The sequence below is a fragment of the Pseudochaenichthys georgianus genome, chromosome 5 (assembly GCF_902827115.2).
Source record: "Pseudochaenichthys georgianus chromosome 5, fPseGeo1.2, whole genome shotgun sequence".
NCBI classification, from domain to species: domain Eukaryota; kingdom Metazoa; phylum Chordata; class Actinopteri; order Perciformes; family Channichthyidae; genus Pseudochaenichthys; species Pseudochaenichthys georgianus.
The window spans coordinates 11,345,418-11,371,752 of NC_047507.1; the positions used below are offsets into that span (position 1 = coordinate 11,345,418).

General features: G+C 39.6%; 1 protein-coding gene across 1 annotated transcript; it reads left to right on the plus strand.

Moving 5' to 3' along the window:
- Positions 1 to 2,905: 2,905 nt before the first annotated feature.
- LOC117446120 (dynein intermediate chain 2, ciliary-like) lies at positions 2,906 to 26,034 on the plus strand. Its single transcript, XM_071203263.1, is given in 23 exon segments — positions 2,906 to 3,102; positions 3,320 to 3,385; positions 3,533 to 3,625; positions 3,822 to 3,902; positions 4,158 to 4,284; positions 4,586 to 4,641; positions 4,807 to 4,962; positions 5,131 to 5,223; positions 5,755 to 5,883; positions 6,534 to 6,549; positions 6,552 to 6,617; positions 6,740 to 6,857; positions 6,992 to 7,034; positions 7,206 to 7,289; positions 7,292 to 7,444; positions 7,446 to 7,457; positions 7,817 to 7,906; positions 11,306 to 11,387; positions 11,584 to 11,663; positions 15,362 to 15,510; positions 17,426 to 17,525; positions 21,752 to 21,937; positions 25,803 to 26,034. Coding segments are annotated over 23 exon segments (2,091 nt in total). The 5' UTR covers positions 2,906 to 3,093; the 3' UTR covers positions 25,905 to 26,034.
- The last annotated feature ends 301 nt before the right edge of the window (positions 26,035 to 26,335 follow it).

The following is a 26,335-nucleotide window of genomic DNA, read 5'->3' on the forward strand; positions in this document are numbered from 1 at the left end:
TAATGGAATGTATGGTTGTGACTTCTGTTATCAAAGAGGTGGGGGTCCTTATCCATATGTTAGTCCTGAGCCCGGTCTTCGTACTGAAGCTGAGCATTTTGACAATGCCATGAACGCAACACCTCAGCAGCCTGTCATGGGAGTGAAAGGCCCAAGTCAACTAATGAAATTGGACACATTTCAAATGGTCCAAGGCTTTGTTCCTGAATACCAGCACAGTGTATGTCTCGGGGTTACTAGACAGCTGGCTACTCTGTGGCTGGATTCCACAAACCATCAAAACGGGTGGTACATAGGCACCAAAACTGAGCTGATCGACAAGGAACTTATAGCAATCTTGCCACCGACCGAGATCACAAGAGTACCACGATCTATCAAAGAACGGAAGTTTTGGAAGGCGTCTGAGTGGAGGTCGTTTCTTTTGTTCTATGCTTTGCCTGTTTTGAATGGGATCCTGCCCAAAAAATACTGGAACCACCTTTTCCTTTTGGTTTTTGCCATGTATCATCTCCTGCAAGAAAGGATCAGAGAGGGCGACGTGGCAATAGCTGAACAGGCATTGAAAACATTTGTCAGACAATTTGAGGGGTTATATGGCACAGATAATGTCTCATTTAATGTGCATCTAATGATGCACATCTCTATGAGTGTGAGGAACTGGGGACCTGTGGGCCACATCCACATTTCCCTTCGAATCATTTAATGGTACCCTGTTGAAATATTTCAATGGAAGAACTCATGTCCCTGTACAGATAATGAGAAGGTTCCTTAGAGGGAGGAGTCTCACAAAGAAAGGAGCCACAATAATGCAAAAATGCTGATGAGAATATTAAAGATCTTTTCTCTGAACTGCAGGGCAGCAAATGTTCAACTGACAAATCAGTTCAAATCAGTGCCCATGTCAGAGTTTTTGGTAAGTCAGTACAGACAGATGTTTCTGTGTTACACATGCTTGCAATAGAGGAACTACTAGGTGTCAGAGACAAGCTTCCTACTACTACCGTTTCATTGTGAATGGAATTCTGTACCACTCTGACACAAACAGCCGCCTTCAGAAAAGAAAGAACTCTGTTGTAGAGCTGCAGAATGGGACGCTTATCAGAATTCTGAGCTTGGTAGTTTCTGGTACAATACACTGTGTTTTGGTCAAGGAGTTTCTGAAGTCTGGAAGGAAGCTGTGCAGAGACACAACACTTCATATTGCATCAAGCTTCATGTATGAAGTGTCTGAGTGCAACAATGTGTATGCTATACATCCAGACTCATTGACATGCAAATGTATCATGATTAAGTCGAGGGAGAAGATATATGTTATCCCTCTACCAAACAACGTTGAACGAGACTGATTTGACTGGACATCAAGGAAGCCTCAAAAACTGATTCAGACTATAGGCTTGATGTAATTCACCGGATAACGAATGAGATGAAATAATGAGCCTATAATGGGAAAATAAGTGTACTAATTTCCAATTCTGTGCACAATGAATTCTGTCATTTTGATGTTCTACTTACTAGTATTTTGTAATGTACGAATCCCTAGTAGATTGACTTTTTAAGTACACACCTGTAGTAGAATGTTGAATGTGATGTACCAATGTGTTTTAGGAACCTGTTCTGAACCTGACATACATAAAGTGCCTTCTGTCAAGTAAGTCTTTTGTGCATTAATACATGATGGTAATAGTCCAGACCTATACACTTCCCAGAAGTGTAAACAAAGTACACTATTCACAAGTGTTATAAAATAAACACTTACAAACAAAGTACACTGAAGTACAGTTTAAAATGAACTAACATTAAAGTGCACTGTTTGTAAGTATACTTATGTACACTTCTAATGAAGTGAAATTCAAGTCTACTTAAATAAAGCATACTAATAGTGTATTACAAATGACTTGCAAATATTGAACTTTATAAAAGTAAACTAACGTACCACCGTAAGTATTTGCAAGTTAATATACCTTTTAAAAGTACAATGAAGTACAAATTAAGAAAAACGTATATTAAAGTGCACTTTTTATAAGAGTACTTAAATACACTTCTAATGAAGTGTATTTAAGTACTTGTTATTAAAGCATACTAATAGGGTATTACAAAATAGTAAAAAAAGAATTGTACTTTCGATAAGTATACTTAATGACTACTATAAGTATTTGCGATGTAGTACGTATAGCAAAAGTGTACTTACTTGCAATTCACAATACACTTAGTTTCAAGTACACTTTTAATAAGCACACTGAAATACCACTTTAAGTATTTCAGAAATAGTATATTTATATTTAGTACATTAAAATTGAACTAAATGACATCTATTTTGAATTATACTTTTTAAAAGTACATTTTAAATATACTTTCAATTAAGCACAAAAAGTGAAAGTATACTTGTATACACTTTTGTATACTTACATTATATTTCTAATACACTAAAGTATACTATTTTTTTACCTGGGCCATTTAAGCATATATTTGTATTATAATTATTGCTACATCACTTGTTGCACTTATGGGGTTTATTTTCGATTTATTTGTATGCTATTGGGTAGCTTAACCTATAATAACCTATCATTGTATTAGTTAATTTATATTAATAATCTTAAACCTTAAAGTAGTAAGTGATTACATCTGTTTTAAAAAAATGTAGTGGAGTAAAAAGTAGAACATTTGCCTCCAAAATGTAGTGGAGTGAATTTGGAAGTAGCATAATGTGTAAATAGTAAATACTCAAGTAAAGTACAAGTACATCGATGTTTTACTTAAGTAGGCTACATTAAGTACGGTACTTGAGTAAATGTACTTCCTTACATTCCACCACTGATAACAACTGAAAATACGGATGGAGTTTTCTTGTCTTTATTAGCCCTCTGTAATGACTGACAGGGGCGGCAGGTTGCCTTGGAAACATGCATACAGCAGCAGGTAGCTGTGGAGGAGCGAGTGTTCTGTTTCTTTTAGCTAACAGACGTTACCTATTTAGAAGATTATTTTTTACTTTGTGTAGTAGTGCTGTGTTTTGTCAAAGCTTAACAGCTGAATCGTTTGTCAAGTCAGTAAACTGGTTTATTTTTTTAAATACCAAATAACGTTGCCGCATCAATGAGAAAGGTAAGTGCAAACTTTGTTTAGCTAGCTAGTTAGTAACGCTAGATAACTTATATTAACGCTAGCTAACTTGGCGACGTGATGCTACGTAACAGCAACTAAAATAAAGTATACAAAGTACAGTTACAGGAACTTGTTGTTTACCTAACGTGTTTTCAATTGTTCTAATGTCACAACTAACCATTTGTTAAGTTTGCTGGTTTTTAATGTTTTCACACAGGGGTCAACGGTTCAGAAGGTACTTTTACCTGTTGCTAAGTCAACCAAACCAGCAAGCAAGAAAAAGGTTGGTGCATTTCATACTGAGCAACCTCCAGAAAGTGACCGTTCTGAATTAGGCATTTTTGCTGCAGTGGGAATACATGTGCTATTGCAACCTAAAGCAATTTTTAATGAACCAAGACTTAAATCTATTTTGCATGTCACATTACAGGATGAGGACGAGGATCTGGGCGAAGGATGGGACGAGTGGGCCCAAGGGAAAGCTCTTATTAAGCCCCCCGATCAACTGGAGCTCTCTGAGGCTGTAAGAGATCTCCATTGCTCAACTTTAGGAAAAGCCATATTGGCTGTGTTGAGGGAATTGCCTATTGCTTAATTCAGTTGTTTACAACATCCTTTTTTTGGTTCTTATATTTGCAGTTAAAACCTTTCCGGAAATAAGTCCGTTGTGTGTAACTTATGCATTATATTCTCTCCTTTATCGATAATGATATCTTTAGGAGCTGAAAGAGGAAATCACAAGGATCCTGACTGCAAACAACCCACATGCCCCCCAAAATATTGTGCGCTACAGCTTTAAGGTAATAAAGTTATACAGGCTTATTACTTTACATCACTCACTATAGATGCAACACTGCTATTCAGAAGCCACCTCATATTCATTTCTGAGAAATGCAGACATTATTGCTCCCCTCTGAGCTATTCACATTTAAAAGATGGCTGTCCAAACCAATGTCCCTGGGTTGTTTTGTTTCAAAGGTGTTTGATAATGTTTAAGTAAAATAAAACAGGTGTCTCTGCTTAGTATTCGTAACATGTAATATTGTGCCTCCCAGGAACGTTCCTACAAGCCTACCAGTGCTGTGGATCAGATGGCTGTTCACTTTGTTTTGGAGGGCAGCCTTTTGCATGAAGACTCTGATGAGGCTCGTAGACTGAGGGCCAAGGAGGGTCTCCCTGAGGGTAGTTACTGAAACATGCTGCAATACTCTTCCATGTTTACAGATCACAGTAACACTTTTGTTTTAGATATTCAAGGCTTGTAAATGATTATCTTCCACAACACCTGCCCACATTGCTTCAGAGTGATTGTATAGCTCGTTTAGTTGTTTTCCTCTCTGTTGTAGTGCATTATAGGTGCCACAAGGTGTCACTTTCAACATGTGCCGGAGAAATGAAGACGTGCTTAGGGTTAACACAGAACAAGTGATGTGTTCAATTTCCACACAGTGAAGTTATGATTTCATATTTTCAATGTGTCCAGAAACTGCAACAGTCGATACTGGAGTGGAACCTGATGAGGAGGAACCAGAAACATCGGTAACAAAATGTGTTGAGATAAAATCTTAGTAGTTGGTTTTGTTGGACAGTATATTCAGTTTTAAACAATGTATGACATGGTCTTTTTAACTACATTTTGATGCAAGGCCATTAAGTGAACGGTATAACTTCAGCTTCAACACTCTCTCCTGTTTATTTCCACAGGATACACCCGTAGAGGATGGACAGGAAGTGGAGGAATCAGGAGAAGAGGACAGACCAGACAGTGTCGCCTCTAAAACCGACAGGAAGGAGCCAAAAGTTACTAACCAGTTCAACTTCAGTGAGAGGGCCTCCCAGACCCTCAACAACCCACTGCGGGTAGGAAGGAGTAGAGAGGAGCATCTAATGCCTTATCTCAAAACACATATTAAGTATAATAGTTAAGATGTCTTACATTAAAAAAAAGCTTATTTACAATATTGGAATGTAACCAAAAACTAATATTGATGTGTGCACTACAAAATAGTCATAACCGACTGCCTCAAGAGTTTCCGTGGAGTCATTGACATGTTCCTTAGGAAAGAAGCATGCCAGACTGATCCTCCTCCACGCGGCACCTTCACCGCCACAGCTACTCAGGTACTGGATCTCTTCACTTTTAGTAATATAGCTGTTGAGCCCAGTTCTCATACTCTAGAGCAGGGGTGTCAAACTCAATTTCATCGCGGCCCCTTGGTTGCACTCAAGGGGCCGGTTGTAACTATATAAATATACATATATAAATGTATAATATATATAAATAATGTATTATATATACATTATTGCCTCTGAATTGGATTATTATTGGATAGGGTAATAACTTCCTTATTAACTACGTCTGAAAGCAGAAGTCCAGGGCAAATAATTGCAAGTGTCTTCAGTGGCATGTCCTCCAAACGAGATGCATTGTGGGACATGTAGTTTATGGGCAACCTGCTTCTGTTAAAGTGGCATGTAACCGTATAATAAACGTATTATAATCTTTGCAAGCTCTTGCGGGGCCACATAAAATGAAGTCGCGGGCCGGATTTGGCCCCCGGGCCTTGAGTTTGACACCCCTGCTCTAGAGCATCTGTGAATACTGTATATCTGCTCACATGGGATGACTGCAATAACTCTATTCTCTTGCAGTGGGACATCTATGATGCGTATGTGGAGGAGCTGCAGAAACAAGAAACCAATAAAGAGAAGCAGAAGGCTGTAGCATCAAAGAAAGATAATGACAAAGGCAAAAAGAAGACGCTGCTGATGGAGACTCAGGTACATTGTGCTTACCAAACATCCTGCCTAAGCTAAATCTGTGTCTTATATTTGCATCTTAGCTTCGGTACATCTGAATAAAACCGTTACTATTTGCCAGATTGAGCCATATGCAAAAACATGCTATGTTCTGGGTTTCGTGAACAAAAAAAATCATCAAGAATCGATACCAATGTTGTTTGTAATCTTTGACATGTACAGGAATTTGACAAAAAAGAATCCTTCTTACATTTTATATATAGAAATTCATTCTGTTTGTTTGTTTTCTTTCAAAAAAAGCATAAGTAACTTAATATAATTAAATGTGCTTGTAAAGAGTTAGCAGTCTGAACATTATTGAATATGTGGCATTGAGACCATGCTGGGTTGAAGTTGTTTAAAGGTTTTAATTCAGTATAAAATATAGTGTCAAATAATATTCAAAGGACATTAAACAACTCTTTTCAACTGAAGCACTAGGGTTAATGTGTTTGCCCATGCAAATCATACATAAATTGCCTTAAAATACATTGTTAATGTTTAACAAATCATAGGGTCTAAACCTCAAAGCTATGACTAACCAGGACTCTGAACCATCATATTCATCATTTCATATAAGTCTATGATTATTTATTAAGGTAAAGTATTTATTTGCAGTGTTTCTGTTATAGACTGATGACATCACCAAGTGGGAAAGGATCCAAGATCTTTGAAACGAATGGTCAATCAGAACACTTTTGATGACATAGCTCAAGGTATGTTCTAATAAACTTACAAGCGACAGAATAATACACCAGCATCCCACTTGATATTCAGCTTGCTGCAGATTCTGTTATCTCCTTTTCTTTCTTCCTGCCCTCTTTTCATGCCCTTTCAGATTTCAAATACTTTGAGGACGCTTCTGATGAGTTCAGGGACCAGGAGGGCACCCTTCTCCCTCTGTGGAAGTTTCAATATGACAAAGCTAAGAGACTGTCTGTCACTGCCCTCTGCTGGTAGGTTTGCTCATCACCTCTGCTGCTAATGTTCATGTGAATGATGTTTATAATTGTTTGGGGTGGAATGAGTAGCTGCAACTGCCCCCACTATCTAGTGTTAGATGACTGATGGATGATCCTTTCTTCAACAGGAATAAGAAATATCAGGACCTTTTGCTGTGGGAATGGGATCGTGTAAGTACGCATGATAAAAATAAGAATTGATGAGTGAGCAAGTAATGTTAACATTTCTGAGACTAATTCTCATTTGACCTGAATTGAATTGCCTCCATTTTATCATGCATATTTGGTGTTTGACCTGGTCTTTCCTCCGGTCCCTTCTCCTCTTTTCCTCTGCCGACCCAGACGACCTTCAGTAAGCAGGGGCGTGGCATGCTAGTCTACTACTCCTTGAAGAACTCTGCCTACCCAGAGTTCATCTATCCCACCCTCTTCTGGCTGTCCTGTGCCTCGACATCCATGAGCAGCATTCCTACCTGGTGGCCGTTGGCTTCTATGACGGCTGTGTGGCTGTCTACAACAACAAGGAGGATGGATCGGAGCCTATGTATAAGAGTACTGCAAAGACTGGCAAGCACACAGGACCCCGTATGGCAGGTAGAGAGGATGGGGACAAGGGAGAGGCAATAGGAATTCAGTTTGTATATATTTATTACCAGGACTTCCACCCTTGCTCTATTAACTTTGTCTCCATTTGTGCATCTACGTGGACGTTTTTAAAACCTATTCCTGACCAGTTAGTTTGTAGAGGAATTTAAATAAATATCACTAACGTCATAACACTAACAGAGAATTTCATATGATGGCAAATAAATCGAATGTCTCATAAATGTGAATGTAAAATGTAAATTCTTACTCAAATATTATTTTCTTATCCACATGAACCTCTTTCACTTACACTAAAACCAACAATTGTTTTTGTTTTCAGTGATGTATTTATTTGTTTTTTCATTCAGGTGCGCTGGCAGAGCGATGACATGGACAATAACCACAATTTCTGTTCAGTGTCATCTGATGGACGAGTTGTGTCCTGGACTCTAGTCAAGGTTAGCCACAACCTTGTATTTATTCATATATATTCTCACTATAAAATGTTCTATTATGTGATAGTATTAAAGGTCCCATATCATGCTTTTCCGGTTATTGCCCGTCCCCTTGTGTGTTATGTAGCTTTTTCTGCATGTAAACGGTCCGCAAAGTCACAAACCCTCAAAGTACACCCTGTAGTGAGTAAACTTTAACACAGAAACGAACTTGTCTATGCTGCCCCAGAACGCCTCGTTGGAGATTTCTCTTTTTCCCTTTTTTTCCCGAAGTCCAAAATCCCATCTGAAAACCCACTAACAGGGGTTTCAGGGACGGGCAGTGATAGTCGGTCCATTCTTCTATATGTCTGTCTTTGGTTTTCTAAGTGGTTATTCGATCCATATGACCAGAGATATAGAGATGTGTGCATAAACAACAAAACACTTGGGGTATAATGTTCGAACAATGTTATCACCAAACATTTTAAGAATGTTTTTAGAGAACGTTATCCTACCTTTCAGAAGTACATTCTAGGAACCAGAATAAAACTTCTCGATGAACATTCCTAGAACAATGAATGGTAACATTCTCAGAATGTTTTTAGAATCAACAATGTCTAGCTGGGAACTCAGGCATGCCTACGCAACGTTGCATATCATGAATTACGTGCTTGTTTTTTTCTAAAAAACGAAATGTGATGACATCAGATTTCTTTTAAACATCCTTTTCAAACAATGCAGCAAGTTTGTTTTTAAAGCGCACTACAAATAAATCTGACGTTGACCATGACCCTGTTAATATTTCGCATCACAGGAACATTTTATAAGAAAATAATAACCTTTCGGAAACAGTTCTAAATTGGTTTGAATCCTACTTAAAGGATAGAAACAACTTTGTTTCTATAGGTAAATACACATCTGAGTTGACAAATATGACATGTGGGGTTCCTCAAGGCTCCATCTTGGGGCCTCTTCTCTTTAACATCTACATGCTACCACTGGCTCAGATAATGAAGAACAACAAAATAAGTTACCATAGCTATGCAGATGACACACAAATTTACGTAACAATTTCACCTGGAGACTATGCTCCAATTCAAACACTGAGTAAGTGCATTGAACAAATCAATGACTGGATGTGTCAGAACTTTCTCCAATTAAACAAAGATAAAACTGAGGTAATGGTTTTTGGAGCCAAGGCAGAACGTTTAAAAGTTAGCGCTGAGCTTCAGTCTGCAATGTTCAAACCAACAGATAAAGCCAGAAATCTAGGTGTAGTCATGGACTCTGACCTGAGTTTCAACAGTCACATTAAAACAGTTACTAAATCAGCCTACTATCACCTAAAGAATATATCTAGGATTAAAGACTAATGTCACAGCAGGATTTGGAAAAACTTGTCCATGCCTTATCTTCAGTAGACTCGACTACTGCAATGGTGTCTTCACAGGTCTCACTAAAAAATCTATTAGAAAGCTGCAGCTGATTCAGAACGCCGCTGCTGGAGTCCTCACTAACACTAAGAAAGTGGATCACATCACTCCAGTTCTGAAGTCTTTACACTGGCTTCCTGTGTGTCAAAGAATAGATTTCAAAATATTGCTGCTGGTTTATAAAGCACTGAATGGTTTAGGCCCAAAATACATTACTGACCTCCTGCTAAATGATGAACCATCCAGATCTCTCAGGTCTTCAGGGACTGGTCAGCTTTCTGTCCCCAGAGTCAGAACTAAACATGGTAAAGCAGCGTTCAGTTATTATGCTCCAAATATCTGGAACAAACTCCCAGAAACCTGCAGGTCCGCTGCAACTCTTACTACTTTTAAATCCAGGCTGAAGACTTTTCTTTTTGTCGCTGCTTTAATTGAACTATTCACATCTTAAACTGCACTGTAACTTTTATCCATGTACTTTTTCTTTTAATGTTTAATTGAACTATTCATATTTTAGACTGCACTGTAACTTTTATCCATGTATTTTTCCTTTTAATGTTTATTTTATTAGCTTTTCTTTTTTAATGCTTAATGTCTTTCATTTTTTGTAAAGCACTTTGAATTGCCTTGCGTTGAAAAGTGCTATATAAATAAACTTGCCTTGCCTTCCTGAAAACATTATCCAAATGTTGCTTTCAAAATGTTCTTCTTTGGTTATCATGTAACATTGAGAGACCGTTTTATAAAGAACATCTTTAATGTGTTACCCAACAACGTCCAAAACACATCCTTAGAATGTTGCAGGCAAAACGTTCCACCTTTGTTAACACATCACATTAAAGGAACATTTTATAAAACACTTTCTGTCATCTCAAGCGTCATAACATCCTGAAAACATTTGCAGAATGTTGCTTGGAGAATTTTCTTCATTTGTTATCATGTAACATTAAAGGAACATTTTATAAAATCCTTCTGTCATCTCAGGCCTCAATAACATCTTGAAAACATTTTCAGAATGTTGCATTGAAAATGTCCTTCATTTGTTATCATGTAACATTGAGGGAACGTTTTATAAAGAACATCTTTAATGTGTTACCCAACAACGTCCAAAACACATCCTTAGAATGTTGCAAGGAAAACGTTCCACCTTTGTTAACATATCACATTAAAGGAACGTTTTATAAATAAACTTTCTGTCATCTCAGGCCTCAATAACATCCTCAAAACATCCTCTGAATGTTGCAGTTAAAACGTTATGCCTTAGTTAACCTTAAACCTTATAGGAACATTATTTGAAAAAATAAACATCCTAAAAAGGTTCTTTGAACATCAGATTAAAACGTTTCTTTAAAACCTTATTAGAACCAATAGGTAACGTTAGCCAAAGTTGTGAGAACGTTCCCCGCTAGCTGGGACGTCCCGCCAACACGGCACCCCCCACGCAGCATTCTCATCTGTTTGTCATTGCTGGTGTCATTTCCTGGTTGCTAACAAACGCCATTGTAACACATAATCACTGATGTTCAGCTGTAACGGTGGTGGACTCATCAGAACAGAGTGGGTGAGCTGACCAATCAGAGCACAGTGGGCTCATCGGGAGGGGAGGTCAGGAGCTCCAACAAGGCGTGTAGGACAGAGTGAATACACATACTATACAGAGATGCTGTATGAGAAACCAATGTGAGTTTGGAAAATTGAACGATGTAAATCTATTCTAGTAGACCTCAACAATGGAATTATGATCAGTAGAAATGGCCATGACATGGGACCTTTAAGGGTCCATTTATCTTATTCCATGTTGTCTCACCAAAATGCCAATATAATGAAACTTTTTAGATGCACTCTTTATATGTGTTCCTGTGTGTTTGTTCACATTTGCAATTTATTATTTTTGTATTTGCATGTGTGCATAATTGTAATATTATTTTGCCTCCAATATATGAATCCATACATATTACTTCATCACAGTATGTTTGTATTCTTGCAGAATGAGCTGGTCTTTACAGATATTATCAGGCTGTCACTGAATGCTGCTGTCTCCGAGGGCCCAGAACAGCAGCCTGGCATCGGTAAGGTCTCCGTTACTCAGCATGTCATCTTGTGCATGGATCTAAGAACATCACATTTATAATACAATTTATTTGACTACTAAAAGTACTACACGTTAAATTATACCTGATATCAGATCAGATTTGACTCAGTCTTTCATACTGGTGTCTGTAACAGTGTGTGTCTAATTGAAGTGCTGACGCCTCTTGTCCACAGCCTGTGGTACCTCGTTTGACTTCCATAAGCAGATCGACTATCTCTTCCTTGTTGGCACAGAGGAGGGAAAAATACACAAGGTATGTATCTACGATTCCAGTTAGCTGGTTTTTGCTGGATTACATGAGCCACTTCCAAAATAAGATTAGGCAGTTGTTGATGTGACTCATTTAGACAGTCTAATATCCAGGGGGAGAGAGAGAATCACAACATGACTCCTGATATAAAGACGCTTCACATTGACCGCAGTACTGACAATACAGAACAATCTTATAATACATTATAAATGACATGCCAGTCATAACCTGTAGGCATGACAACATACACATATACAGTACATGTGTGCAGGGACGTCCCTGGCCAACATGAGGCCCCACGCAAAACTATATGATGAGGCCCTCTGTTTCGCGAGCGTCAACGGGGGGGAGGGGGGGAGCTAGTGGAAAACGAACGGAACCGTGCCGCGCCACACTAATTGCGCCGCATAGGTGCGCCGCATTTTCGGCTCAGTTGAGGCTCCCTCCGCGAGGTGAGGCCCCACGCAGTCTGCATGATCGGCCTGTAGGGAGGGATGGCCCTGCATGTGTGTAACAAAAACATTAGCCTGTAAAAGGGCAACATCGTTTTTACAACAACATGGGGTACTGCAATATTTACTTTATTACATACTTTAAAAGGCTCATTCTTACTTTTTTTTTATCATTTTCATTATTATATTGATTTCTAGATAGATTTTTTTTTAAACACACAGGTTGCTATGGATATCAGATCATTTCAGCAGTGACTTGAAACTTGCTTTAGATAATCCTGTTCTATGACAGTTGTGTGAATTCTATGTGCTCCTAATCCATGTAGCATGGTAATAATGCACTACTTGAACAGGGTATTAAAGATGAAATCCACCTGAAACTGTTGATTATACAGTAATACTGATTTATTTTCTACTGGATGAAAAAAGAAGCTTCGTCAGCTTTAAAACAGAACCAAATAAACAATAAGCCGCCGCAACACTTGATGCAATTTTATTAATATTCATCACAACAGTGGAGCTACCCACAGTGCATTTGAATGACCGCTGACAAAGGAGCTAGGCAAGGAGGACAAACAAGTCTGGAATTTGTAATGCAAAGTCAAATATGCCAAAAGTCTGGAGGACTTGATGGTAAAAAGTAAGTTGACTTATTGTTAGGCCCAGCTTAAGGTATTGTGACGCCTCTCCTACTGTCTTTGAGGCTCCTGTGGACCACCTCAGCAAGTATTGGCTGACATGGGGACTCGCCTGCTGATCTCACCTCGGTCATCAGAAGTTTCCCAAAGACTCACAAGGGCATCACCTCATGTCCACGACCACTATTTCATCCACTGCCTCCAATCTTACCAGCTCTAACCCCACCAGCAATATCGTACCCTGAGGGTCAATTCAAGGGTGAGAAGTTGACTAGTAAACAGGGTTCTTAAAAAACTCCAGACAGGAGACAACACTATCCCTGACCTAATGTACTTTAAGTATGTATAATGTACCTTCTAATGTACCCTAAGAATCTTTCAAATTCTCCTCTCACCAAGCAAAGGTCTGCTCTCTGCCATCTAAATACTTATACATAGCAGCTATCTAAAAACCCTACTGGTATGAGGCATATCTTCTAACTCTTTGCCATCTTATTCAGCACAATGACATTAGAATCCATGATAAAAAAAACAGTAAAATCTTATGGTCACACTGTAGTGACCACACATACAAACAACTTTTAAAAAGTTAGTTGCTTAGGACAAGTTTCATCAAAACTTCATCACAGGAATTCTGCTGAGTTTGTACAACGAAGCCTCTTCCCTTGGATGTGTTTTCTTTCTTCTTTACCCTCCCTAAAGGACATAAGGATCATCTCGGGCCCTTTCACAGTCTCCCAGTATCTGCTCTGAAAAACGGAGCTCATTTTGTTTGTGTTGCACTTATCTTGCTGGGCTAGCACTTCAGAGAAGGTTTCCATTAACAGTTGGTGTATGTGTGCAGTAGTGTGTATGTGCACGTGCACTTACTGTATGCGTGGCGTTGGGAGCCCCTGAGGCTTGGCATTAAGCGTTTAATGAGCCCTGCTCTGTCCACATCAGACAGCTGGTCGTTTTTGGCTGGTCTCCCACCTCCTCTCTGCTTTTTTTCTCATGTTTTTGTTACCGTATACAGAAAGACTCATAAAAGCCTCATTGGTGTGTGGTTACCGTGCCCTCATTTTGTTGACTTAATATCACAACATTGTTAAAACTGCCCACTGACTAACACACACATTATTGAAGGTGGCTGATGTTTTAAAACGGTCCGAGTCTTTTAAGTCCATCACACATCATTACAAGGGAAAATGTTTGGTTGAGAGATAAGAAGATTTAGGGTCGCTGTTCGAGATGAAAGACCTGCAATATCACATCATATAAAAGAGCTATCATTGCAATGGATGACATTGTACTTCATATAAAAGCACCAATGTGTTGCACCATTACAAATATCTAGTAGACAATAGTCTTGTGTTGTCAGTAAAACCACTTTTTTCTAATTTCAGACAATAATTATCCTTAAATTGTCTGGCTTAGAAACTCTGAAATGCAATGAGAACCGATTATCTTACTCATTGTTTTTATCAGACACTTAACAGCAGTTTAATTGCTGATGTTGTTGGCTTGGTGCCTTGCAGAAATTGATTAAGTAGAGGTCACAAGTGATGAAGGAGACTGATTTACTTCCTACGATGGATGTATCTTACTCAACATGGGATGATGTGAAAATACATGTCGTAATTATCCTGGCTAAAATCATTGTGATAATAACCTGATAAACATCAAAATATTCTCAAATATCCTCTTTAAAAGTCTCTAAAAATATACTGGAACTTCTCCAATACATCTTGTTAGGAAAAGATTTGTTATTGCATCACTGATAGGATGAATCGTCAAACCATCACACAATCTTGAATAAAGTAATCATAAATGATTAGAAACCCCAGGAGAGGACAGATAAAGAATATTTCACCTCCCTGCAGGTCAACAATCAAACTGTCAGTGCTTAAAGGGCCCCAGCTGGGCCCACAAGCTGTCCAACCGGTTACTTGTCCCATTCATATATATGTCAACAGGAAAGAAACTGGGAACATGTACAGGGTTATTTAACATTGAACAACAATAAACAATTTATCCAAAATACTTTTTCCATTAGCTGTCAGTGGGAAAATGTCATGTGTCCAGATACATAAAACATTCTTAAGAAAAAAGATGATTGAAGTGTTTCCTTCATTCACAAATGTTAAACTCATGTCCTTATCATTGCTTGTTAACATAGTTGTATAATGTTTTATGTGGCACTGCAGGGACCCCTGTTAAGTCAGAGTGATGTGGACCCCAATTTTTCTCAGATCTTTGCAAAACATTTAATAAAATACATTATAATATAAACACCAAAACATTTTGGATACAGTCAATATTTCATTAAGCTGAGCAGGAACAGTGTTACCAGAAAAATAAATGTAATTTTAGACTTGGCGTGTGAGTTAAGAGCTTATTAAATATACAACCAGTTGCTGAATACCTGTATAATGTTTTGATTTATAACAAATAAGCACAACATTCCAATTCCAAGTTTGAATCTCTATGGTTAAGGCACTTATTGTAAGTCGCTTTGGATAAAAGCATCAGCCAAATTCAAATGTAATGTAAACAGTCAAATATTAAGAAAGAAAAATGTGTTTATAACATCAACTTTAGTCCAAATCCAGACTTTTCCTGTATTCCCTAGTGCTCCAAGACGTACTCAAGCCAGTTCCTGGAGACCTATAACGCCCACAGCATGGCAGTGGATGCAGTGAAGTGGAACCACTTCCACCCCAAGGTTTTCATCTCCTGCAGTTCAGACTGGACCGTCAAAATCTGGGAACATACCATCAAGTAAGACAACTCGTAAACTCAATTCCATTTTGTGTTTGTGTGATCGAGCTTTCAGTTTTCATCATGAAACGGCACTTCCATTAGAGTAGTTTTCCGACATTAGATTTCTTATGTTCTGGGTTAAAAATGGGGCGGTTTTGGCGCAGTGGTTAGCGTTGATCATCATATCAAGGGGCGTTGGTGAACTCCAGTTCGAAACCCGCCTCCGCCGCCACTGCGTGAGGCCGTTGTGTCCTTGGGCAAGACACTCTACCCGCTTTTGCTGTGGGTAATGTCCACAGTATTGACATTTACATGTGTAATATGTAATTGTAAAGCGCTTTGAGCACCTGAAAAAGCGCTCTAATTAAAAATGTAATCCATTATTATTATTATAAAATGCCTATGTACGATCCAGGCTGAGATCATTAACATTCCTGTAATCATTCTACAATATTACACTTTGTTATTCTTTATTACCTTCTTATCCTCATGGACCCAGCTTAATTATCTTTCCTCATTTGACTAACCCACTTGCCTCCCACTTCTTGTCAGCAAAGGCAGCTTGACTGAGTAATGATAGTAATCATCCTCCCCTTATGAGAGACAGTGTTTTCAAGAAGGATCCTTTACAGCCCATAGATAGAGGACATATTGTGTCCAGGAAAGAGTCTGACTGGACAGCAACTTTCCACAAACTGCCACGCAGGTTCAGAAATATCTTCAAAACTGTAGTCTGAGACGGCTACCGATGTTTGACGGCTGAGGCTAACAACTTATACTGGAAAGCTGTCACATGGCATCAGCCAGTCCTTAAAAACCTGAAGTAGTAATAGAAGCATTGAGTCTCTTAATGACACAAAAGGGGAGCTTGATCATTTCACTTCGGCCTGGAGTCAAACTTGGACATAACTTATGAATTGGATTTCCAGTATGTGCAGTAATTCTGCTGTAAAACCCTCACTTGATGAGATGAATCACCTCATTGCACCTGATCTCAGACATATTTTACACCTACCAGAGTGCATGTTGTTTATCAAACAGACATATTTGCATGGAGCACAGTTTCTCTGTCATCTGAGGCTCATCTTGCACTTGCAAAATCAATAATGGAGCGCGCCTGTGGGCAAATAATGGAAAGAGTGATAAGTGTTGCTGATTGTAGGTTCAGTTTTGCACAGAAAATACTCCACCTGTTTTCCAAATACTTTCTACCTGTGTGAATATTTGAGAGTATAATGTGTTATGTAAAACAAGTATTCTGTATAAACCTCAAGGACAGCAGTTTTCAATGCTCCTCAAATAAATGCGTAATGGAGCTACAAGGAAACAGTAAATGAAACATTGAAGCTGAAAACTGCTATAACTGAGTCCTCGCACATCCATTTGCTTAGGGGGCATTGAGAGGACGCTGGTTGAAGCTGAAGTGCGATGCGCTGGAAATCACTGTATTGTAAATCTTTCAAAAACGTTCTTTGACGACTGCGTGGCACTAAGAAAACACACTATAAATACACATTCGGGACACCGGTTGCACTGCATTGCCAGGACCATGGAGACCAGACGAATGAGTGAAAGTTAAGAGACAAAGAAGAAGAATGTCTTTGACCCCCAACATTTAATCTCATTCATACACAATGTTAAAGCACCATTTTGAACTCCTTATAACATATTTCAACATTGCTACATGTTGACTTGCTCACAGTAGACTCAATAGAGCCTCTTGAGCTCTGCTTCATCTGCAGTCACCCGTATATCAAACACCATTTACCGACTGACAACTAGTGCCAGTAGCGTTAATGTACACACTCTAGTCTGACCTTCTGTGTTTCCAAAGTTGATACCTATTAAAATTCAAACTTTTTGCTTCGCTTTTAATGCGATATAATGAGAAGTGAGACTTCCTGCCTGACCGGCGACCTCTGTGTGTTTTCAGCACTCCCATGTTCACCTTTGATCTGAATGCAGCCGTTGGTGATGTCGCCTGGTCTCCATACTCCTCCACTGTTTTCGCCGCTGTCACAACAGACGCAACAGTAAGTGTCTGTTTGAACTATCATGCCGCCCACCACTGCAACTTAAACATTTAGACGTGTTTGCCTGGGTTTTTGGAATACCCCAAATCAGCACGATGTGTGCTTGGATTTGTTATTATAAAGTACAAGAATCTCACATTACTGATTTGACTTCCAAGTGTTTTTCATTTATAAAAAACTGATTTGGTAGAGTGCACCTTGAATGTTTCTTTCCTTTAGCTAGGTTAAGAAGTGAAGACACAATACTCATAAACTTTACCAATACAATGAATCAAAAATATAATAACATCTGAGATATTTCATGGCTCCAGGTGATATAGGGTGACAGTACACACAGCCTCAGACCTATGAGAGGGCCTATAGGATGCTCTGTCTGAAGACTATGATTATCACCACGCACATCTGCTGTGTACCTAAGAAAACATGAGCTTGACACTCACCTGACGGAACACGTGAAATCACAGCTGCACCACCAGCCCCCCACTTCATTATGATTCCTGTAATATAGTTAAAGCCCCAGCTGACTAAACCCGTCCTTATTCAGAAGGCTAAGCCTCAGGAAATTGTGTCTAGTTTCTTGTGACAAAAGCTGCTTCCTGCCCTCCAAGAGGTTATTGATTCCAGCTAAGAGTAATTGCAGTGGATGCCGGGTTGCTTATTTACACATCATTTCTTACTATGGCTGCAAGCTGTCCCCCTCTGTTTGTCCTCACACCAGTCTGCACCGGGCCATAAAAGTCCAGAGTGTTGTGTCTGACACATTTCCTGTCCAGTGTGCCAAGAGACGTGGAGTGAGAGTGACAAAAATGAAATGAGAGCTGGGAAATGTGAGAAACACCTTATGTGATAGCGTGTGTGTTCCATACTCCCAAATGCCTGAATTCAATCTCGTAGGCAGAATTCATACTGCAGTGTACCCATTTTTATGGAAATGATTTCACAACCAATAGAGGAAACGTCAGAGTTGAAGACAAATTCATAACCACAAATGAACTGTCCCTTTATGGTCAACAAGTGTACATAACTGGCAATGCATCCAGAATATAACCAGTGGTTTGTTTTATTGTAAACATCCTCTGCAGAAGAAAATCTAATTAAATAACTTTGCTAGAAAGCATACTCAATCTCAGGCCTGTGTTGCGAGTTATTCTCTGAAACTGGATCAAAAGCAATTTTCAGCAGCTATTAAAAAAACTCATTAAAAGCCCATCAGTTGGCATACATTTTTACACGCACAATATCCACTCTATCTAAGCAGCAGGAAGGACAAGGATATTTAATTGGAGTCGATCAAGGTCGTCGTGACTGGTCTATTATTTGTCAGTGTGCTAAACTCAACACTGAACTATCATTTCAGCCAAGGATTTGCTTTGGCAAAATAGACTTCTGTTGACATTAGCTGTACTAGTGTTTAGTGTAATGTCACATTTTGAGATCTGATCTGTATTCACTAAATAACTGTTCAGTCCAAGGCGAGGCGATACTCATCATGTGGTGGGGATCACATCTTAGAAAAACAACTGCATTGCACAATTAAAGAATATTCTCAGTATTCTCACGTAGCAGTGCTTCGTGATAATCGGCTAATTATTCCCAATGATTGCAGGTTTTTTCTCAGTTCATTTGTCGTTTGCTAACACGTGTCTGTTAGAGCCTGTGTGACTCATGAGCTGTGCGCCCATTGACGTGTATTTTTGGTTGATGAAAACCTGACCTGCTTCTGCCACATTACAAAATGCCAGAAGCACAATGATGTACGTGTGCGCGTGCGTGCGTGCGTGCGTGCGTGCGTGCGTGCGTGTGTGTGTGTGTGTGTGTGTGTGTGTGTGTGTGTGTGTGTGTGTTTGTGTGTGTGTGTGTGTGTGTGTGTGTGTTCATAAGAATAATGACGTGCCTGGCAAGCTGAGGTGTAAGAATGACACTGAGTTGTGCAGTGCAAACAAATCAAATGTCTCTTGGTTCTCTCTGTTCTTGCCTCTCCATCTGAGCTGAATGTTGAGGAAATCAAGTGTCAGGTTGGCAAGGCCCAGGCCTATCCTAGTGATGAGTCTGAAATCCATATCTTCCCTTTGTGCACCCCCTGAACATGGACTGCCTCATAATTCAGTTAATATACCTGAATCGGTTCATACTAGATTTTGTGGATGTGAAACTTTAAAAACATCAACCTAAGGTCATCAAATCTGCCTAAATAATTCATCAAATATAATACGTTAAAATAAATGAAGTTACAATATGTAATGCAATATCAATTTGATAAATTATTAGGGCTGCACAATGCACGGAAAATATGCAATTATGTTTTTGAATATCACAATAACAATATAATTATATTTGTAGTACTCAGTTCTGCCTGGGCTGCTCAGTATACTGATACAATACAAAATTGCACAGTAAATACATTTTTTAAAGTGTTTATTAAACATTAAAGGCTCCAATTTAAAGAATACAATTACTACATTTCTTTAGTGTGTTTCAATTATAGTCATTTCAGCAGTAAAATGCATCCTGTAGTTGTGGTGTACCAATGCTACATTAGTGCTAATATATAAAAAGCAGAAACACTGCAGATAATGGCTGAAGTGGTGGAGGTTACAGGAAGTCATGCTCTGGTAGAAAATGATGATTGGTAGCGAGTGATGACAGCGAAGGTTTGTGTGGTGCTGGGACATATTCAGTGTGAACCCTCGCAGCCGGGGCACACTCATCTTTCTGGTGAAAGGAGTGGGATGTGCTGTGTTGTTGCCGGAAAATTGTCCATATGAAAGGTGAGAGAAGAATACATGTGATGTGGATCTTTCTGGATAATGATGTGAGGATGATGAGGATCATTTAGTGTTTGGGCTGCCAGCACAGACACACATATGCGCACGAAGGGACAGAATTGAACACTCATTGAAGTACAGGGAACACCCTTCCTTGCACCAGATGGTCAGGCTGCATCCCTGCAGAGGCTCCAGCAGTCTCCTTCTTACATCAAAGATAACACAAATACAACATATGAAAAGGCAGTCTGTGTCAACAGATTTAGCCTTCACTTTCTTGGCAAAATCTTCAGCAGTTCAACCTCCAGCTTAAATATAGTGGTCTGTAAGATTTGATTTAAACCTCCATGCAGTGCTGCTGGTTAGCAATGTCCTAAAATGTAATTTCACAGTTTCATTTTCATTTCATTGAATCGTTTATTTGAAGAGGGACAATGCACATTGATGAACACTTTTAACAATTAATGCTTCAAAATGTAAATATGCCGGATTTGAGCTTTTAGCTCATTTCCATCCGTAGTCCCTCACATACAACATTTAAGAACATGACATTTATATACATAGCAAAAATTAATACATGATATGCAGAAAGAGCATGAGCAGCATATACAAGCATTTACCACATGGCAGTACAATGTAGCAGCTACGACATAAAGTGCAAGAGGAGTTACCCCTGTGTTAAAGTGCATTTAGCGGGGATTGCATTGTTTGTTTGTTTCTCAACCATTCTTCGAGTTGACCTTTAAAACTGTTCAAAGTGGGACAATCCCGTATCTGAGTTGGGAGGCTGTTCCACAATGAACTTTGTCCGAAAGTGGTCCGTCTACGGTGGACTTCAGTCTCCTCTGGTGTCTGACCTAGTGCAGCGTCCAGTGTGTTTTCTGTGGATGAATTCCCCTAAGGGGGGGGGGCAGTCCATGTAAACATTTATTAAAAAAACATATACATTTAAAAGACTTAAAATGGTCAAAACTCAAGAAATTGTGATTTTCAAGGATGGTACAGTGGTGGTATGAATATGGCTTTCTGTCAAACACCTTGATAGCTCTCTTGCACAGCTGTTCTATTCAGGTTTGTGGCACAAGCAAACGACCAGTTTGTAAATCAGTATTCAATGTGGGATAGAATCATACAGTGGAGGTATGACTTTGCAGCATTGACAGTTAAGAAAGGTCTTATTTGTTTAACATTTTGCAAGTTGAATTTAACGGTATTGGATACTTTCTTAATATGTTTCTTAAAAGTCAAGTTCGAGTCTAATATGACTCCAAGATACTTGAAGTGGGAGACTAGTTCTATTTCTGCTCCGTTTAAAAACACATTGGATCCTTTGATTTTGACTGGTCGTTTACTGAACATCATGCGTACTGTTTTTTTGCGTTTAACGGTAAGCCTTGTCCAAAGCACAGTTCTGTATTTATAAACAACACATCCACTCTTTTGATTACTCATCTTTTCCAGGTCCATATCTTTGATCTCAGCATCAACAAATATGAGGCCATCTGCCAGCAGCCAGTGGTGGCCAAAAAGAAGACCAAGCTGACTCACATCGAGTTTAATCCCATCTATCCTATCATCATAGTGGGCGATGACCGAGGCTACGTCAGCAGCCTCAAACTCTCCCCGAACCTCCGCAAGAAACCCAAGGTAAGATCCCCTTTGAAATACAGAGCCTGTCTAGAAGTGACAAAGAATAAACTAATAGTGTATATAACTGCCCTCCCCTTCCGCTCTCTGCTCCTTCTTTGTATTCAGGCTCTATTGTCACATACAAATGGAGCTTGTCTATTTGACACCAAATATTTTGCTGCAATGTGTTCTGCATTGTGAGTGTTGCTCTCGAGGGAAAGGATATACAAAGACAATTATATATCACAATATTTTTAACTAAATACATCAACATCATGACGATATTGTACTTTCGACTCTTAATGATCTTGCAAAGTATTTACACAATGAGAATTGAATAAATGATCAACAGGTCATCACTAATCTGGACTTAATGACTAAGCAGGTAAAGATAAATAATAGAACCGCTAAAGCAGCCTGGTGAACTCATAAGATTACAATGTACCTTAATGCAGCCTTGAAACCTAGGAAAATACTTAATAATATCTTGTCACATATAAAGATATCGACATAATATCGATATATTGCCCAGCCCGACTCTTGTTGTGACATTTTGGTTTGTATAGCACCTTATCATTACACTATCTGAACTGATTTATATCTGCCCATTTGCATTGTTGATGGCTGCCACTTGTATTGTCATTACACAGTACAGGTACTATGTAACAAAATGGTTTCTCTGCACTTGACCCGTCCTAGTGTTAGGAGCAGTGGGCTGCCATTATGAACGGCGCCCAGAGAGCAGTGTAGGGAACGGTGCCTTGCTCAGGGGCACCTTGCCTGGACTTGATCTGTTGACCTTCTAGTTGCCAAGCCAAGTCCCTGTGGACTTCGCCACCACCGCCCACTTGTTCCACATCAATGAAAGCAGATCACATGATTCATTCTTGACACTGTCCTGACCTCGAGCTAATTTCACCAAATAACAACAGAATGAAGCCCCCCCCCCCCCCCCCCCCCTCCCCTCAACTCATTACTCTCCCTCGCTCCTTTGGGCCAGTTAGCAATACGCCAAAGAGAAGTTGAGTGTTCTTTGTAATAGAATAAGCTTGTTAGAAATGATCAGTGGAAGGAGAGCCAGAACATCAACTGTCCAAATGAGAGTGGAAATCAACATGTTTGCCAGTGGTTACACAGTGGGTTCAGAGGCTGAGCATATCAAAGGGACATGCAAGGCCATGGATCTTTCTCACAAGTCACCCCTTTGTCGGTGTTCTGTATTCGCTTTCACTCGTACTGTGAAACTGCCAATTAATACGATGATAATGGAGAAGATAATCTTTGAGAAAAGAAAGCTCAAATACATTTTGTATTCAAAGCAAGTTGTAACAATACTGTCAAACAAAAACCCAGGTAGAGCCACTCACAATCAATGAGTCACGGACGGCTCTGTTGCCACTCATGACCATGGTTAATGAGCTGCGGAGTAATCACGGCAGTCCTACTAAACACAGGGGGAACCAAATAGCACACTGAGTCACAACACTTTAATCAGGGCCCATTTAGAGTCATCTCTGCAGCCTCTCCGGCTTCTCTTTGTGTTGGTCACATGGGTGCATGTCAACGAAATTCTAATGTCTAGAGAAATGTGCATTTATTCCCACAACACATTCTGTGTGCGTGGCATTACCGGGCCTGGCTGCAACACGCATAAACGGTTCTCATTCAACCACTCACATTAACACAGTTTGTATGAGTGCAGCACAGCAACACATCCAGTGCTACCTCATTAGCGACCTCAGACTGTAGCCCTCAAGCGTACAATTGGGAAATAATTGCACAGTTCAGCACCACTGACAGCGCTCACAACATTTTGGAACTCAGTGTGGCAAATAAGCATCAGGCACAAACACCCACAGCAAATATTATGAGTATTACGTCTTATACAATTGGCACAGCAGCCCACTAAAACTTGCACAATTGGCATGGTGGCCCATTAATATACCCAGAACATTGGCCTGGCAATCCAGACTGTAACAATACAACTGTGTTGTACTCACTTATTTGAAGGGCATTCTTCACTTGCTTACATTACTTGTTAGACTCTTTTATCCAAAGCGACTTACATACTCAATGCTGTGGACAATCCCCAGAGGAACAATTTGGGGTGAAGTGTCTTGCCCAGGGACACAACGACATGCTGACTGCAGTGGGGTTTGAACCTGTGCCCCCCTGATCCGAACACCAACGCACTATCCACTGCGCCACATGCCTCCCTGCGTACACTCACCGAACCAGTCTGCTTGACATCGTGTGTCTGTGGTGCCCCGCAAAAGTTGTTTTAATGAATTTCTTTGAGCGTTGTGTCAGAAAACAGAAAAGAACTACAGGATGTACATTGCCAAAATATATTCAGAAATGCTCTGAGGGCTCTTCATTGAACTGAGCAGTTATTTCCCAGTACTCCAGTGTTTCAATTTGCCGTTAGATACCTGACTCTGACAGGAAAAATGTGTTGAAGTCCGACACATTTAATTCCCTTCCGTTATAATTCCCCCAAAGCACAATTTGAAGTGTATTTGAAGGCCACAGCCCCTCTCATCGATGCTACAAGTGCACATGTGACAGCACTTGATTTCATGTCGGCAGCAGCACGCCTAATTTGAAAGGTTATGTACATGCTTGTACACTTTGCAAATTCCTTGTTAAGATTTACGGCTTACACTTTTGTATTATTTAGCTTAAAGCACTACTCTACAAGGCAGGGCTTGTTTTTAATTGAGCCTACTAATCAATCAAACACAAATCTACATATCTTGATGATGTCATTCTTTATATAGTCTACCTATCAATAGTTTGTAGGCTCAATAATAAATGCAGGTCATATCTGACTGACCATTTGTCCGGGCATTGAAACCGCCAGTTGGATGATAAACTGTGGACTGCTTCCTTTATCATTCTCAAACCTGTTTGTTGGATGTCTTTGTGAGAGCGGGCGGTCCAATGCATTCACTGTTTACATAAACGGGAATCCACTTTTCTGTTGAGTGCTATAGCCTATTTTCATGCAGTTTAGGAATGATTTCGGCTTCTGCACCTCACTCTACTTTTCTTTACCTTAGAATTTCCTTTCTGTGTTTACATAAACAATAATATCTAATCATGCTCATTATAAGTAACTTACTTCTGCAAATGCTATAGTCACGTAAATACGACCTTCTTGTTCATGGCATTACGACAAATCCATTACATTTGTACAGTATATCCAGTAAGCTGTAGTAATTCTGTGGCACAAGCTGTAATGCGTGTTGCCTCTTTTGCACAGTTCCTGATTAAGATCAAGAACACTAAGTCCACTTCAAAAAAGCCTGTAACAAAGTAAATGACCCCCGTTAAATGTGTCTGTGCTTTTCTACACACAGCAGCATGTAATGCACCAATAATCACAACGCACCACACAATGTAGCATCTCTTTGATGGGCCCTTTAGGCAGTAGCACCATGTCTTAAAAGAACATTTGACAATGCGGTGGACAGAAATTATTATATAATGGAGTAATATAACCACTCGGCTGCCATTGACCTTATATCCATTTCCATTTCTGCCTGATTGTGTTGTATTTAACTGCCTGCCTGCTGGTGTGTGATTGCTTGGTAAGCATAATATAATTCTGATGTCTCTTTATCTCTGTGTGTGTGTGTGTGTGTGTGTGTGTGTGTGTGTGTGTGTGTGTGTGTGTGTGTGTGTGTGTGTGTGTGTGTGTGTGTGTGTGTGTGTGTGTGTGTGTGTGTGTGTGTGTGTGTGTGTGTGTGTGTGTGTGTGTGTGTGTGTGTGTGTGTGTGTGTGTGTGTGTGTGTGTGTGTGTGTGTGTGTGTGTGTGTGTGTGTGTGTGTGTGTGTGTGTGTGTGTGCGTGCGTGTGCGTGTGCGTGTGCGTGTGTGCAGGTCAAGAAGGGTCAGGATCAGCCTAAGGATTCGGAAATGGAAGAAGCCAAGATGGAGAAGCTCCTCAGTCTGCTGAGGGAACCGGAGCAAAGCACAGTTTAACACGGCAACATGGTACAATCTTTCTTTATCATTCATAAAACAGACGGTTCAGTTGCTCAGTGTGTGCAACAGGAAACAGCATGTCAAGAAAAATCGATTTGTTTGAGTTTATTAAAAGGTTTTCATGTCATCTCTCTTAAGCTGTCAATACATTCATCATATTCAGTAATAATGCATGTATTCATACTGCAGTACATCAAACAGGCAACGGTAGAATTCCAATGCATTGACTGACCTCTTCTGCAGGATGTATTAAACACGTTCAGTATGTATTGTACAAGTTAATTAAGCTAAAAAGTGAAGGGGGTGAGTTACTGCGAGTTAGAGATAAATCAGCGTAATAGATTAAGCATTTATGGAACACATCCAGACTATCTTGGATGGCACACGCCGTCCTGGGCAGCGGTCCAGCTTGAAGCCTTTGAATATCC